Source organism: Natator depressus, chromosome 6 (genome assembly GCF_965152275.1).
Source record: "Natator depressus isolate rNatDep1 chromosome 6, rNatDep2.hap1, whole genome shotgun sequence".
NCBI lineage: Eukaryota > Metazoa > Chordata > Testudines > Cheloniidae > Natator > Natator depressus.
Window position 1 is genome coordinate 38,387,625 of NC_134239.1, and position 17,534 is coordinate 38,405,158.

General features: G+C 44.4%; 1 protein-coding gene across 1 annotated transcript in view; it reads right to left on the reverse strand.

The window, feature by feature from the left end:
- PPFIBP2 (PPFIA binding protein 2) overlaps positions 1 to 17,534 on the reverse strand; it is a 207,821-nt gene that overhangs the window by 75,409 nt on the left and 114,878 nt on the right. Inside the window, exons 4-5 of the mRNA XM_074955092.1 lie at positions 9,602 to 9,694; positions 4,037 to 4,150 (exon numbers count right to left, since the gene is read on the reverse strand). Of these exons, the coding sequence (XP_074811193.1) occupies positions 4,037 to 4,150; positions 9,602 to 9,694 (207 nt within the window). The remainder of the gene's footprint in view (positions 1 to 4,036; positions 4,151 to 9,601; positions 9,695 to 17,534) is intronic.

Below are 17,534 nucleotides of genomic sequence, written 5' to 3' on the forward strand. Positions count from 1 at the left end.
ATTTCAATGGATTTTTGAAAGGTCCTGTATGTTAAGTGGTTTGAAAAGAAAAGAAAAGAAAAATACCCCAATCACACCCATGACCCTCTTCTTCATTCCTCACAAGACAGAATACATGTTTTCTAAACTTAAGGGTTGATCCAAAACCCACTGAAATCAATTCAAAGACTCCTGTTGTCTTCAATGGACTTTGAAACTGACCCCTGGTACAGCTCTTAGGCTACGAATCAAGCCCTAGTAAAAGCAGAACCACCATTGCAAGTTTCTTCAAGGAAACATGAGAAGTTGATCTTGACCCAGTCGCATGCCAGACTATTCTCCAGCACCTGAGCCGTTCCACTACACTCTGCTTTGTTATCCTCTACAAGAAACGGAAGGAAATTTTGCATAATACTAATACATGAAGAGTAGCTTATTTTTAAACTACTGTTTGTAAAGTGTTTGCACTGTAGCTTTAAAGCAGAGTTCAAAATAACCACCCATAAATCATAAGCCAAAAGGATCCTAGCCAATAGCCCCACCCTTATATCATGGGCAAGTCTCTGCTAGTCTGGGTTCAGCTGGTATGTATTTTGCAGGGTAGCATTACATACTGTTGCTGCAGTGATATAATCAGATATCTTACTAAAGCAACTTCATTAAACCATACTTAAGCAAGCTCAATAAAAAAAATAGACAACATCTAAGTGTAGCACTTTTGGAGCACAAGTAACTTTGGGAGAAACTCAAATTGTATTATCAGTTAGCAAATAAAATTAAAAAGCCAGAGCACATTCTGGAACAACATACATTATTGTTATTTTCAGAACCATGAACATGCTGATACGCATTGCATTTTGGCTTAGATTGGTTCTATTAATACATGCTAAGTTTTTCCAAGCATGGGGAATGCTCTTTTCCTTTTCATTTACTATTTAACACAACAAAGAAAGAGAAAGTGAACTGAGATTCACTAAGCCCTGGTCTACACTGGGGGATCTATCTAAGTTACGCAACTTCAGCTGCGTGAATAACGTAGCTGAAGTCGACATACTTAGACTTACTCACCGCGGTGTCTTCACTACGGTGAGTCGACTGCTGCTGCTTCCCAGTCAACTCCACCTGCACCTCTCACGGCGGTGGAGTACAGGAGTCGACGGGAGAGCGCTCAGGGGTCGATTTATCACGTCTAGACTAGACGCGATAAGTCGGCTCCCGCTGGATTGATTGCTGCCTGCCGATCCAGCGGTTAGTGTAGACATACCCTAAGACAGAGTCAATGCAGTTCAACATACAGCAGCTGAGCAATCCAACTATGAATTAAGGCTGGTATTTTCAAATACACCTAAGGGAGATAACAGCAAAGTATCGCTGAATGGCAAGGGGAGTTGTACTGTTAACTGCCTTAGATGCTTTTGAAAATCTAAAACTTGAATAGTTAAAATTTAGCGCTTATATAAATCTTTGCACAATTGGGGCCTAAATTAACAAATCAGTGTCTGGAAAATTAAACTGAAAATAAAATTTCGTAATGCCTAATTCATAAAGAGACTCCTGTCCTACATGCTGTTTGAAAAAATAATAAATAAATCACCAGTTTATGCCTATCCTTACTGTTCACTCCCACTCAGAAACAATGGAAGTGGTAACAGAATCGCAGACCACGTGTAGAATGTGTAGGTTTAATTTAAACGAAGCAAATACTGCATGCAATAGTTCAATAATAGACTTGGAGTCAGGTCTCCTGCGATCTATTCCTGTCTCTCTCACTGCTTTGTGGTATGATCCTGGGTAAATCCCTTGGGGCCTGATCCTGCAGTGAGCTCTGTGAAGATGTTAGGGTCCACTGACATGTAACATTGCAGAATCAGGGTCTAACAGTCTCTGTGCTTCAATTTACCCAAGAGCTAAATAGCTATAATCTTTACTCTTGGGGGAATTCTGCACCACTGAGCAAGGGCAGAACTAACGTCCCCGGCAGATTTTACTCTTTCCCTGTGGAATAATTGATTCGCGTGCCCCTCCCAGGCAGCGGTCCTGAGCAGGCGCATCTGGTTTGGGAATCAGGAGCAGCCACGGAGCATAGGTGCTGGAACTAGGGGTGCTGCCACATCCTCTAGCTTCAAGTAGATTCCATTATTTACACGGTTTACTGTTTGGTTCAATGGCTCTCAGCACCCCCACTATAAAAATCGTTCCAGCACCCCTGCCGGGGAGCCATAAATTATCACCTCCGGGGGTGCGACTGGGTGTGCGTGCAAGCTTCTGTCTCTCTCGCTCACTATTGAAGCGTTCCTGGAGCCAGGGAAAAGCAGGACTGGGAACGCCCCAGCCGGGGCTGCCTACTGTGCGCTGGGCACCAGCTGCAGAGAGACTTCCTCTTTCCCTCCACAGGCCCCTCCTGGGGCAGGGACTGGGTCAGACTCACTCCCAGGAACCTCCCCTGGCTGACCCCATTGCTCCCCAGCCACAGGTGGAAGGATCATTGTATGGGGAGCTGCCCCCATCTGCCAAACCCCCATGCATCTGGACCCCCACCCCTGAGCACCCTGCACTTGAACCTCCACCCCGCTGAGCCCCACCCCTGCCGCACCTGGACCACCTCGCCAAGCCCCCACACCTGGACCCTCACCCCACTGAGCCTCTACCAGCTGCACTCGGACCCCCGACCCCACCAAGCCCCACTCCCTCAGCACCTGGACTCCACCCACACTGATCTAGAAAAAAAATCCTCTCAGATCTGATTAGGAATGCTTTTATTCTATTTCTGATGTTTCACGTTCTAAATAGCTGCCATTCTTTTCTAGAGATTCACTTTCTGAATAGAAAATCATAGGTGTTAAAATTGGCATTTTTCAAAATCTAGCACAGTTTATATGGGGGAATCCAACCTCCCACAGCTTGAAAAGTTTGGGACCATTAATACTACCAAGAAATCCTGTTGGCTAAGAGGTGCATATGAAAATTGTCATTGTGACACATGATCTAACTTTACTATATGTAGACTGCCACTGTTTACATAATATTTGTGTACCAGAAACACTATTACCATAAACATGGAGAATGTCTATATAAATGAAGACAATGCAGTAATAATTTAAAGTAATGCATATTTTATATTATCTAAAACTAAGTGTATATAACACTTGGATAAGATCAAAACAAATAAGCTCACCAATAATTAATTTTTCCCTACAAATCTACAGCCTTGATTTTAAGATCTATTTAAATTCTCTACTCTTTTCCTAAATATCTATAATCTAAATTACCTGTAGACACTCAGCATTTCCAGTACCTCTTGTTGGTAGGCATGGAAAATTGCAGAGAGCAACTTCTTCAGAATCTTTGTCACTCTGAAACTGTCATTGCTATCTGAAATGCTTAACTATATGGTGTATTCTACTCCCTCATCCCCTGCTGTGAAATGGCATGGATGGGTTAAGTTGAACAGCAAACTGAAAGTGAACTGTGGTTTTGTAAGCACATGGCTAGAAGTAAGGAAAAAACAGCTTTATATAGTAGCTCTTTCTTTGAGAAGAAAGAAAGAAAGAAAGAAAGAAAGAAAGAAAGCAAGCTCATAAAAATGAATGAAAAAAATGTTAGCCTAATTAATTTCAACCTCAAATGAGTTTAAAATTCAACTTCAACCCAAATCACATGAAAGCAGGAGACAGTTTAAAGCAGTACACGTTATACAATTAACCCCAACAGAAACTGGTATTTTGTTATTATATTTAACCGGTCTAACAAGTTATTCAACCATCTCTCCAGCCCTCTTCTAGCTTAATTTGTTTGAGTAGTCTGAATAATATACAGTGGTTTCATTTTACATGCCTACTGCTTACAGTGTTATACAACAGACGGGTAAAATCCATGTACACCAGGAAAGCAAACAAACATGTATTATGAAAATATCGTTCAAGGCAACAGACACAATAAAAGGAGACAAAATTGTTCTATGTCCATTTACTCAGGGCATTACAGATTAAGAAGCATGTATACATGTTCCTCCATCTTGAAAGAGATTGCATAAGAATCCTCCCATGACAGACTTTACCTGTTGAAGCATTTCTTCAGTAGCATTAAGTTTCAGCTGATGCCCCTCAAGACAGACTTCTAGGTCCCGGATTTTCTCTCCTTGGGCCTCCACCTGATCTGTGAGGACACTCACCTGTAATTTGAGAACAAGGCAAGGAGAACACTTTTGAACTTACTGTAAATAAACGTCAGCTAACCTTATTAACCAAACAGTCCAGCACACAACGTATTTTTATATCCAGTCTGTCACTGAAAGTCCTTAAAAGTTTCACGTTCCTGAGTAATGTATCATCTTCCTCTGGCAAAACAAACAGGAATTTTGAATCTTACCTCAAAGCCTGTCTCACAATATCTTTGCTTTGAAAACATCAGTCACCTTTCTTGTACTTGTTTTAAAATAAAAAACACTAAAGACACATCATCTCTGGAAGACTATGTACAAGCAGCCTGAGTAAATCATACACCAATGTGTACAGTAAACAGTCTCTTTTTAAAAAAATAGCATAGAATACTCTTAATATTTTAAGTGGTATCAGAACATGCATTGTTATTTCAGCTTCTGTTAGCACTTCACTCCTTAAAGTGGATAAACAATAAAACTGTTCTTCAGGAAACTAACCAATTAAAGTACTTCTTACAAGAACCTGAGAACAATTTACCTATCAATAAAGCTTTCTGAAGCTATAAAAGAATGTAATACGTAAAAGGCATGTTTTAGCCTTGACAAAGCTCTACTCCACAAAAATTTCCAAGCTTCACAAGCCAAAACATGAATGCAAAAGAACTGAAATACAAGGGATGAATTGTTGTGAAGGAAACAATTCGTAATACTCTTAAGGAACTGTAAGAATGGCGGTACAAACTGGTTTACAAAAGAGTAAACTGTAATAAGAAAAGCCCAATAGCTTAACTCAGACACTTATTAAAACTCAAAAAATTTATTCAGCATAACATTACAGAAATTTGAAAATCCACCCTGTAGGCCTAGGTCAGGGGTCTCAAACTCAAATGACCATGAGGGCCACATGAGGACTAGTACATTGGCCTGAGGGCCGCACCATTGACCCCACCCCCCGCTGCTGGGGCCCTGCCCCCACTGAACCCCTTCCGTGACGCCCTGCCGCTGCCCCGCCTCTTCCCACCCCTTCCCTGCCCCTGCTGTAGCTCACGAAAGCTCATGCTCAAATAAATTGGTTAGTCTCTAAGGTGCCACAAGTACTCCTTTTCTCTTCACTGCATCTTTGGAAGTTAAATTTCAGGCCTTCTCACATCCTTAACAATGCTGATATTTAAACACTTTAGAAATGAAGTGCAGAGTGGCCAAGTTTTGTGCTGTTTGAAGCACTGTGTTTAAAACAAATAATCTAATAAGTAAATTTCCACATTTTCAATTAATTTGCATGTAACCACTTATGGTAAACAGACCCTGCCCCAAGCTACAGCAGGCATAGGACAGGGAGCTTCACAAAACTCAGTGTAGTTGGGGGCATGGGGGGGGGGGGCAGTACTGGGCCCCCCCAATCTTCTCTCCCCACACTGCCACCACTGCCAGAGCCTCCTTTCCCGTTCAGATCCAGCATGGGGAGAGGCTGCCTGGCTGATGTAGAGCAGGCACAACATGGTGGCCCCTGGTAGACAAGAGGAGCATCTGCAGCCAAGCTTGCTGAATGACGTCTTTGCTGAATTGCGGGAATGTGTTGCAGAGCTAGCAAATGCTTGAGTGTCGTGCCAGAAACACAGTTAAAAATCTTCTGAAATAATTTTATGCTAAAACATAGTCCCACATCAGGATTTCTGAATTTGTATCCCTAATTTCATAGCCTCGCCTCATCTAGGGTGACCAGACAGCAAATGTGAAAAACTGGGACGGGGGTTGGGGGGTAATAGGAGCCTATGTAAGAAAAAAACCCCAAAATCAGGACATCCGGTCACCTTAGCCTCACCATATAGAGTCAAGTGGTTCAATATGTATCAGCTACCATAAGCAAGAATTTGACTCTCTTTCCCTATCCTGGGCGAATAAATCCTTCAGCCCTGGATCTTTAGTTTGCTACAAACACTTCATTCTTAGAATTTATTAAGCCCTGGTTATTACTTTAGACAGGATGTAACTTCAGGCTTCTAAACTCCTGTTAAACACAACCTTACCTTTGCTGTCATGCCCAGCTCCAGCATAACAACAATTAGATAAGCTGATGTCCTTGAGGAGGATCTCCAAAACCTTCAGTCGAGCATGAACCCAGCAAGAGATATGGGTTCTATAGGGAAAGCTGCTGCTGCTTAAATACTTAATTAGGTTTCCATTTTTTCCATGAAATGAAGATGATAGGTAAAGGGACAGATGGGAAGGGAGGTGGTGAGTGGAGATAATGGGACAGGAAGAAAAAGGGCCAATGTATAGAATCCTCCTTTTTAGTTTGCTCCCTGCAGCTGTCACTATAAGAGAGAATGCAAGTTCTATTTAAAGGATTACGGTGTAACTGGGTAAACACTGTAATCCCCAAGGAAAAGGTGACCTGCATAGGCATTTAATAAAATCCCAGCAGCTTCAGAAGTATGTGCTGAATGTTCCAATAGCTAAGCTAAGAGGCACATTAGAAGCTTAAAACGACATTGTTTCTCCTCTGTTAGGTCTCACATCTGCCAGCCCCGCTAGGAATCACTGGGTTGTACATAGAGCAATGTTCCCGCATACACTACACTCCTCAGTCATCAAAACCCACTAAAGCCTATAGAGTATAGAGAAAGTCCTTGTCTTTTAACTCACTTGCTTGGCTTTGCACATGTTTATTGTTTGAGATCCCAAAGGGTATAACTTTGAAAAACTAGGCAATACAGGAGAAAAGAAGCACTTGTATGAACTCCCATAAACTGTCTTGGGGCTACAACGAGACGTCATGGCTGATGTGGCATCTCTAACCTATATTGCACATTTGGCAACATCGAGAAGCACTGGTCAGTGGTGAGGCTTGATGGGAGAGAATTTAACTCTGAAAGGTTTAACGCAGAGGTGTTTGAGTCAGCCCACTCGCTACAGGGTACAGGTAGGGGGCACTGCCTTTCCCACTGCTTCATCTCCAGCTGCTTTGTGTGGACTAGGAATGCTCTAAGCAGCCTAGGTTGCTTAACCTTGTGCCAATGGACTACGGTCCCTAAGAGATCATACACCATCTAGGGATAGCAGGAGAGCAGTGTGCACCAGTCACTCCCTCATCTCACCTTGTCCTCTGCACCACGGAGGCTATAGGCGCCAACTTCGTGGGTGCTCCGGGGCTGGAGCACCCACAGGGAAAAAATGGTGGGTGCTCAGCAGTCCTACTGATCAGCTCCTCCTCCCCCACCCAGTGCTTCCCACCCACTGGCAGCCCTGCCGATCAGCACCTTCCCCTCACTCCCAGGGCCTCTCACCCATCCTGATCAGCTGTTCCAAGGTGTGCAGGAGGCACTGGGTGGGAGGGGGAGGAGCGAGGGCAGGGCACACTCAGGGGAGGGGGCAGAATGGGGCTGGAAGAGGTGGGGCAGGGATGGAGTGGGGGTAGGCGCCTTTGTGGCTCAGGCTAAGAAGACACCACTGATTTAGACTGAGCGTTTTAGGGCAGCAATGGTCTTTTACAATGGGGCACTAGTCTTGGTTGGGGCCTTGTGAGTGCTACTGCAACACAAACAGGTAATACTGTGAGGTGGTGTGGGAAAGTGAATGAGATTAATATGTTGAATAACCAACTTTGACCTGGCTTTCGGGAGCATTCAGAACAAATTTCTGAAGCAATTTCATTAAATTCCTTTGTAGACAGACCCAAGTAGCTGTCTCAGCCATGCTTAGAACTAAACATTTATGGTTTTAAACAAAGTTTCTAACAGAAGTTTTACTGCTAAGGCTTTTGCCAATGGCAGTTCTAATTAGACAGGAATGAAAATTCAAACCAAGCCAAAAGAGTATGTCTCACAATAGGTTTACTGCTTATTTTATATTGGTAATGAGAACGTCACTCAGTTAATTAAAGCAAGTGTGAATAGAAGCACATGCAAAAGAAAACACGTTCACAGAAGCTAATTACTGAGATAACAGAGAATATAAACCCACATCTATTATGGATACGTGGACTAGGAGTCACTTGCAGAGGGAAAAGGATAGATAAAGATTGCGTATCTAGAAAGACTTCTGCTTTGGGCTTTAAGAACAGCTACTGTGCAGCCTAGTAAAGGAAGGGGGAGAAATATTCAGAAAGACTCAAGGAGCTTGATTTTATCTTGTGCATAGTTTTATTTTCCCAAGAATAAAACTTATTCATGTGGGATAGAGGCCGGGCTTTTGAAAGAGGCTTGTAAACTGGGAAGCAGGAAACCTGAAAAAAACGGACCCTGTTTCAGACTTATTTTCTCCTGGATTTATTGCCAAATTCTCCCATCCCCTCAGATTTTTAAGGAAGTAAAACACCCCAGATACAATCCAAAGGCAAGGAATGATCACAGAACCTACTGCTCTCTCTGCTTCTTGACAGAGAAACAAGAATTGGGAAAGCCAGATGTTAAACATATTTCTGAAGAGGGATTGGGCAATGGGAATACAGTGATATTGAGGTCTGGCTGTGCTTCGACTCATGGAGTAGAGAAGAATTTGACAGTTGTAGAGTTTCATGTCACCTGGAGAGTGGAAGGAGTGTGTGTTGAGAAACCATGCCACTATGGAGGGTGCATCTTCCTGCCCTCTGGAACTTTCCCTTGATCCCAACTTTCCAGTTCCCTCATTTCTCCTGTTTCAAGTTCCCCACATTCTCCCTACAGCCACAGGACTACTGGATCTATCGCCTCACCTTTGAATTCAGAGTATGCTGCTGAGCAACAAAACTATAGGACTTCTCAGATCACATTATATATTCTCATGCATGGAAGAACAACTATAATAGAAAAAGAGAGTGGGGCAACTGGATCCTCATATTCAGTCATAAATCCTGAGGGTCATATGCTATATGTCAAAATAACTCCACTTACTTCCATGGATTTACACCAGCGGAGGGGTCTGGCACTGAAGAAGAGAGAAAGTGAGTGTTTGTGGCAGGTGGGATCACAACAGAGGAAGTGGAAGCCCAGGAACACGGGAGAGAATTGGGCACAAGAGTCAGACATCCAGTTCCTAGACAGTTATAGAAATTGGCACAAAACCATGTTCTCCATAGAACCAACTGGGACAATCTCACAAACTCAGAGCAATCTCTTTGACCTGCCACATCTGGTCACACTACAGTGTCCGTTTTGTGGATTTTACATAATGCTGTGAATAAAGGCAACTGACTTGTCCACTATTTATGATTTGATTTTTCTTCTTGCTTAGTCATTCTCGTCTCTCCTATCTTTGTGTTACATACAAATATCAATCCAGCTGGTGGCCAGCCTGGTTAGCTGCAAGCCTTCCTCACATCCAATGGCAATTTTATATTCAATGGCCAGTAAATGTTTCTTACACTGAACATATTCTTATTGATCTAACAGAACCAAGGTGTTTGGCTTCTTGTCTCTTTTGGGACTCCCTTTAACTTTTATCCATTGAATAGCAAATATGTTGATAGTACGCTACTATACATACCTGCAATATGAGGGACTCTTTATCACCCTCTAATCGTGCCAGTCGTTCTTGATAGGTTTCATTGTTAGCAGAAGAATGATGATTCACCTGAGACTGAAGATAATGATATACTAAGAATTTAAACAAATAACTGAAATGAAAATGTCAAGCAACAGCAAACATAATGAAAAGTAATACAGAACCAGTGGAGTTGCAATAATGCAAAATAAATACACATATTATACTGAATATGATCCTGCAAAGAGCAACCTGGTATGCCATAAGCAGTTTGGAGACTCCTTTTATGTGCAGCTGAATTTTAGATCCCTAGAAATAAGAAGTTATCAATACTTCTGCACACCCAAAGATCAAGAATGACATCCAGTAGAACTTCATGTCACTCCTGGCCTTTGCGCATACTAACACTTTTCCAAATTCAATGGAATACCGATTGTGGCCTGAACTGGAATCAGTGTACCATCCACCATTAGAAAGCCTGTAAGGTATTACATGGCAGGCATTTCTTTCTGCTGTCCATTTGTTTTCATTTGTCATGCAAACTTTCACTGAAAATATCACAAATAGGTTGGAAATTCATAAATGCAAATATCTGTGCTGACATGCAAATTTTGACAGAACATCCTGGTAGCGCTACCCCTGAAAATATATGTTTATTATTAGACCAAAAATATGAAAGAATCCAGCCTCCACAGTGATCAGCAGCAACTTTCTGAAGAAAAGCAGCAAATCCTATAGAAAATGAACAGAGGTGAGCCTAACTGAACCTCTGGCTTTGGACACCTGCAAACTTTGGAATGTTAAAAATTCACTTCAGGAACCAGTCTTTGTATCTTGGACCCAACAGTGGAAATGTTACAAACTAAGAGCCATGAAGACTATGCACAGAAGCATACTGAATTGTGGTACTTCGACATCCTTAGTCAATAAGACTTTGTATTAATTATAGATCATGCAGGAAAGCCATTTAAGAATCCACTTTACATTTTTAAAGTAATTCCAGGGTATAGCTTACTTTGCAATTAAGTCCCTATGAAAAGGCTACAGGAAAATATGGCATTTTCTCTATTATTATTATGAATTTATTAAAAATATATCTTATAATGCTTATAATAGAGAAAATGAAAGTTTAATATAAGTTCAGGCTTTAAAAACCCTGCCTAGAAATAAATCCTTACATAATATTCTTCCAACATGTAAGACTCTACAGAATCTACTTCAAGTCCTTTGCTTTGTTTTTTCTGTCGAAGTAGACCACAAAAAGCTACCTTGTATTTTATAGGCTACAGCTTAGAGGATGCATTTTTAAGCAACATAATTACGATAAAACCAATGCAAGGAGAAAAATGAATTCCTTGTTAATGGGTTATTATCACCTTGTTCAGCGAGCAACTTATCAGAAACTACTGCAGCTGTTTAATTTAGATTTCTAAAGTAAACTCACTGTGCAGAAGCGATAGGAAAAAAGCAAATGTCACATTAGAACAGTATTAAATGTCATTGTCAGTGACCATGCAATTATGGGCCTTAATAACAATCAATAGTGCAACAGTGTCTGCAGTGGTACTGAAAGCAAGACAGTGAAAAGCTGTGAAATTTATGCAAATGAACAATCTGTATACAACAGCACAATCTACTGAAATACTGCCTGATTCTGCTTCCACTGAAAGTCAACTGCAAAACTCCCTTTGCCTTCGATGATGCAGGAGCAACTCCACAAATTAGTAATTTTTGAAGAATGTATGGCAAATTGCTATGATAGCAGATACCGCACTACGCAACGGCAGGAAAAGACAGTCCTATGGACAAGTCACTAGGGCCAGATCTTCAGTGTGTGTAAATAAGTGTAGCTCCATTGATTTCAACATAGCTCTGCCAATTTGCACAGTCAGAGGATCTGTCCCTTCTGCCGCCCCTCCGATAAGGGTCTTCGACCCTTTGTTTTTTTTATTTCAGTTGTATGCTCTTGTAGGCCTCTTACTATGATTTGGTAAAAGGGGTAAACAGTGAGGTGGCAAAATTTGCAAACGATATAAAACTACTCGAGATAGTTAAGTCCAAAGCAGACTGCGAAGAGTTACAAAGGGATCTCACAAAACTGGGTGACTGGGCAACAAAATGGCAGATGAAATTCAATGTTGATAATGTAAAGTAATGCACATTGGAAAACATAATCCCAACTGTACATTAAAATAGAAATCTGATGGGATCTAAATTAGCTCTTACCACTCAAGAAAGAGATCTTGGAGTCACTGTGGATAGTTCTCTGAGCCCTGGTCTACACTAGGACTTTAGGTCAAATTTAGCAGCGTTAAATCGATGTAAACCTGCACCCGTCCACATGATGAAGCCCTTTATTTCGACTTAAAGGGCTCTTAAAATCGATTTCCTTACTCCACCCCTGACAAGTGGATTAGCACTTAAATTGGCCTTGCCGGCTCGAATTTGGGGTACTGTGGACACAATTCGACGGTATTTGCCTCCGGGAGCTATCCCAGAGTGCTCCATTGTGACCGCTCTGGACAGCGCTCTCAACTCAGATGCACTGGCCAGGTAGACAGGAAAAGAACCGCGAACTTTTGAATCTCATTTCCTGTTTGGCCAGTGTGGCAAGCTGCAGATGACCATGCAGAGCTCATCAGCAGAGGGGACCATGATGGAGTCCCAGAATCGCAAAAGAGCTCCAGCATGGACCGAACGGGAGGTATGGGATCTGATCGCTGTATGGGGAGAGGAATCCGTGCGATCAGAACTCCGTTCCAGTTTTCAAAATGCCAAAACCTTTGTCAAAATCTCCCAGGGCATGAAGGACAGAGGCCATAACAGGGACCCGAAGCAGTGCCGTGTGAAACTTAAGGAGCTGAGGCAAGCCCACCAGAAAACCAGAGAGGCGAACGGCCGCTCCGGGTCAGAGCCCCAAACATGACGCTTCTATGATGAGCTGCATGCCATTTTAGGGGGTTCAGCCACCGCTACCCCAGCCGTATTGTTTGACTACTTCAATGGAGATGGAGGCAACACGGAAGCAGGTTTTGAGGACGAAGAAGAAGATGATGATGATGATGAGGTTGTAGATAGCTCACAGCAAGCAAGCGGAGAAACCGGTTTTCCTGACAGCCAGGAACTGTTTCTCACCCTGGACCTGGAGCCAGTACCCCCTGAACCCACCCAAGGCTGCCTCCTGGACCCGGCAGGCGGAGAAGGGACCTCCGGTGAGTGTACCTTTTAAAATAGTATACATGGTTTAAAAGCAAGCATGTGAAAGGATTACTTTGCCCTGGCATTCGCGGCTCTCCTGGATGTACTCCCAAAGCCTTTGCAAAAGGTTTCTGGGGAGGGCAGCCTTATTGCGTCCTTCATGGTAGGACACTTTACGACTCCAGGCCAGTAACACGTACTCGGGAATCATTGTACAACAAAGCATTGCAGTGTATGTTTGCTGGCATTCAAACAACATCCGTTCTTTATCTCTCTGTTATCCTCAGGAGAGTGAGATATAATTCATGGTCACCTGGTTGAAATAGAGTGCTTTTCTTCAGGGGACACTCAGAGGAGCCCGTTCCTGCTGGGCTGTTTGCCTGTGGCTAAACAGAAATGTTCCCCGCTGTTAGCCATGGGGAGGGGGAAGGGTTGAGGGAGTAGCCACGCGGTGGGGGGAGGCAAAATGCAACCTTGTAACGAAAGCACATGTGCTATGTATGTAATGTTAACAGCAAGGTTTACCCTGAAAGAGTGTAGCCACTGTTTTATAAAATGTGTCTTTTTAAATACTGCTGTCCCTTTTTCTTCTCCACCAGCTGCATGTGTTTCAATGATCACAGGATCTTCTCCTTCCCAGAGGCTAGTGAAGATTAGAAAGAAAAAAAAACGCACTCGAGATGAAATGTTCTCCGAGCTCATGCTGTCCTCCCACACTGACAGAGCACAGATGAATGCGTGGAGGCAAATAACGTCAGAGTGCAGGAAAGCTCAAAATGACCGGGAGGAGAGGTGGCGGGCTGAAGAGAGTAAGTGGCGGGCTGAAGACAGGGCTGAAGCTCAAATGTGGCGGCAGCGTGATGAGAGGAGACAGGATTCAATGCTGAGGCTGCTGGAGGACCAAACCAGTATGCTCCAGTGTATGGCTGAGCTGCAGCAAAGGCAGCTGGAGCACAGACTGCCACTACAGCCCCTGTGTAACCAACCGCCCTCCTCCCCACGTTCCATAGCCTCCACACCCAGACGCCCAAGAACGCGGTGGGGGGGCCTCCAGCCACCCAGCCACTCCACCCCAGAGGATTGCCCAAGGAACATAAGGCTGGCATTCAATAAATTTTAAAGTTGTAAACTTTTAAAGTGCTGTGTGGCATTCTCCTTCCCTCCTCCACCACCCCTCCTGGGCTACCTTGGTAGTCATCCCCTATTTGTGTAATGAATGAATAAAGAATGCATGAATGTGAAGCAACAATGACTTTATTGCCTCTGCAAGCAGTGATCGAAGGGAGGAGGGGAGGGTGGTTAGCTTACAGGGAAGTAGAGTGAACCAAGGGGCGGGGGGTTTCATCAAGGAGAAACAAACAGAACTTTCACACCGTAGCCTGGCCAGTCATGAAACTGGTTTTCAAAGCTTCTCTGATGCGTACCGCGCCCTCCTGTGCTCTTCTAACCGCCCTGGTGTCTGGCTGCGCGTAACCAGCAGCCAGGCGATTTGCCTCAACCTCCCACCCCGCCATAAACGTCTCCCCCTTACTCTCACAGATATTGTGGAGCACACAGCAAGCAGTAATAACAGTGGGAATACTGGTTTCGCTGAGGTCTAAGCGAGTCAGTAAACTGCGCCAGCACGCCTTTAAACGTCCAAATGCACATTCTACCACCATTCTGCACTTGCTCAGCCTGTAGTTGAACAGCTCCTGACTACTGTCCAGGCTGCCTGTGTACGGCTTCATGAGCCATGGCATTAAGGGGTAGGCTGGGTCCCCAAGGATACATATAGGCATTTCAACATCCCCAACAGTTATTTTCTGGTTTGGGAATAAAGTCCCTTCCTGCAGCTTTTGAAACAGACCAGAGTTCCTGAAGATGCGAGCGTCATGTACCTTTCCCGGCCATCCCATGTTGATGTTGGTGAAACGTCCCTTGTGATCCACCAGAGCTTGCAGCACTATTGAAACAGTACCCCTTGCGGTTTATGTACTCTCTGGCTTGGTGCTCCGGTGCCAAGATAGGGATATGGGTTCTGTCTATGGCCCCACCACACTTAGGGAATCCCATTGCAGCAAAGCCATCCACTATGACCTGCACATTTCCCAGGGTCACTACCCTTGATATCAGCAGATCTTTGATTGCGTGGGCTACTTGCATCACAGCAGCCCCAACAGTAGATTTGCCCACTCCAAATTGATTCCCAACTGACCGGTAGCTGTCTGGCGTTGCACGCTTCCACAGGGCTATCGCCACTCGCTTCTCAACTGTGAGGGCTCCTCTCATCTTGGTATTCATGCGCTTCAGGGCAGGGGAAAGCAAGACACAAAGTTCCATGAAAGTGCCCTTATGCATGCGAAAGTTTCGCAGCCACTGGGAATCGTCCCAGACCTGCAACACTATGCGGTCCCACCAGTCTGTGCTTGTTTCACGAGCCCAGAATCGGCGTTCCACAGCATGAACCTGCCCCATTAGCACCATGATGCATGCATTGGCAGGGCCCATGCTTTCAGAGAAATCTGTGTCCATGTCCTGATCACTCACGTGACCGCGCTGACGTCGCCTCCTCGCCCGGTATCGCTTTGCCAGGTTCTGGTGCTGCATATACTGCTGGATAATGCGTGTGGTGTTTAATGTGCTCCTAATTGCCAAAGTGAGCTGAGCGGCCTCCATGCTTGCCTTGGTATGGCGTCCGCACAGAAAAAAGGCGCGGAACGATTGTCTGCCGTTGCTCTGACGGAGGGAGGGGCGACTGACGACACGGCTTACAGGGTTGGCTTCAGGGAGCTAAAATCAACAAAGGGGGTGGCTTTACATCAAGGAGTATTTCAGGCAGGACTTCACGGAGGGTTCCAATAAGAAATGGTGCACCTAAGTTATTGTTCTTATTGGAACAAGGAGGTTAGCCTGGCCTCTGATTGATACATGGCTAGATTTACCTCGCTGCACCTTCTCTGTGAGTGACTACAGTGTGACCTAGAGGAATGAGTCCCCTAGACAAGGGAGGGGGGGAAGCAAATGAGTACAAAACAAATCTGGTCTATTTCTTGTTTTGATCCACTCCATCTATCTTTTACATCTTTGGCTGGCAGCAGACGATGCAGAAGGACTGCATGCCATCCACATCTCATGGCTGCTCGGCAGAAGATGGTACAGTACGACTGCTAGCCATCCTCATCTCTTGCCTGCCCGGCAGAAGATGGTACAGTACGACTGCTAGCAATCCGTATCGCCTGCCTGCTCACCATAAGACGGTTCAATAGGACTGACTGCAGGACTAAAGAGAATGACCTGGTCAAGTCACTCCAAATTTAGTCCCTGCGCCCATGTCTGCCCAGGCGCTCCCACCCGACGTGGCCAGGAGCACCTCGGACACGACGATGACGGCTACCAGTCGTATTGCACCGTCTGCTGCCAGAAGGCAATGGGTTGCTGCTACTGTGTAGCAATGCCGTACCGCGTCTGCCAGCACCCAGGAGACATACGGCGACGGTTACCTGAGCGGGCTCCATGCTTGCGGTGGTATGGCGTCTGCACAGGTAACTCAGGAAAAAAGGCGCGGAACGATTGTCTGCCCTTGCTTTCACGGAGGGAGGGAGGGAAGGGGGGCCTGACGATATGTACCCAGAACCACCCGCGACAATGTTTTAGCTCCATCAGGCATTGGGATCTCAACCCAGAATTCCAATGGGCAGCGGAGACTGCGGGAACTGTGGGATAGCTACCCACAGTGCAACGCTCCGGAAGTCGACTCTAGCCTCGGGACTGTGGAAGCACTCCGCTGAGTTAATGCACTTAGAGCATTTTCTGTGGGGAGACACACACTCGAATATATAAAACCGATTTCTAAAAAAACAACTTCTATAAATTCAACCTTATTCCGTAGTGTAGACATACCCTGAAAACATCCACTCAATGTGCAGCGGCAGTCAAAAAAGCTAACAATGTTGGGAACCATTAGGAGAGGGATAGATAATAAGACAGAATATATCATATTGCCTCTGTATAAATCTGTTGCATGCCTACATCTTGAATACTGCATGTCTATCTGGTCGCCCTATCTCAAAAAAGATATATTGGAATTGGAAAAGATACAGAAAAGGGCAACAAAAATGACTAAGGTATGGAACAGCTTCCATATGACGAGATTAATAAGACTGGGACATTTCAGCTTGGAAAAGAGATGATGAAGGGGGGATACGATAGAGGTCCATAATGACCATCATGATTGGTGTGGAGAAAGTAAATAAGTATTATTTATTTTTTCGCATAATGCAAGAACTAGGGGTCACCAAATGAAATTCACACTGCAGGTTTAAAAGAAACAAAAGGAAGTATTTCTTCACACAATGCACAGACAACCTGTGGAACTCTTTGCGAGAGGATGCTGAGAAGGCCAAGACTATAACAGGGTTCAAAAAAGAACTAGATAAGTTCATGGAGGATAGGTCTGTCAATGGCTATTAATCAGGATGGGCAGGGATGCAAAACCATGCTCTGATGTGTCCCTAGCCTCTGTTTGCTAGAAGTTGGGAATGGCGACAGGGGATGGATCACTTGATGATTACCTGTTCTGTTCATTCCCTCTGAAGCACCTGGCATTGGCCACTGTTGGGACAGGATACTGGGCAGGGGCTAGATGGATAATTGGTCTGACTCAGTATGGCCATTCTTATGTTTTTATATGTATGTATGGCCCCTTGTTCAATAAGGCCCTGATCTCAGTTGGGATCTCTAGGCAGTACTGTACTAC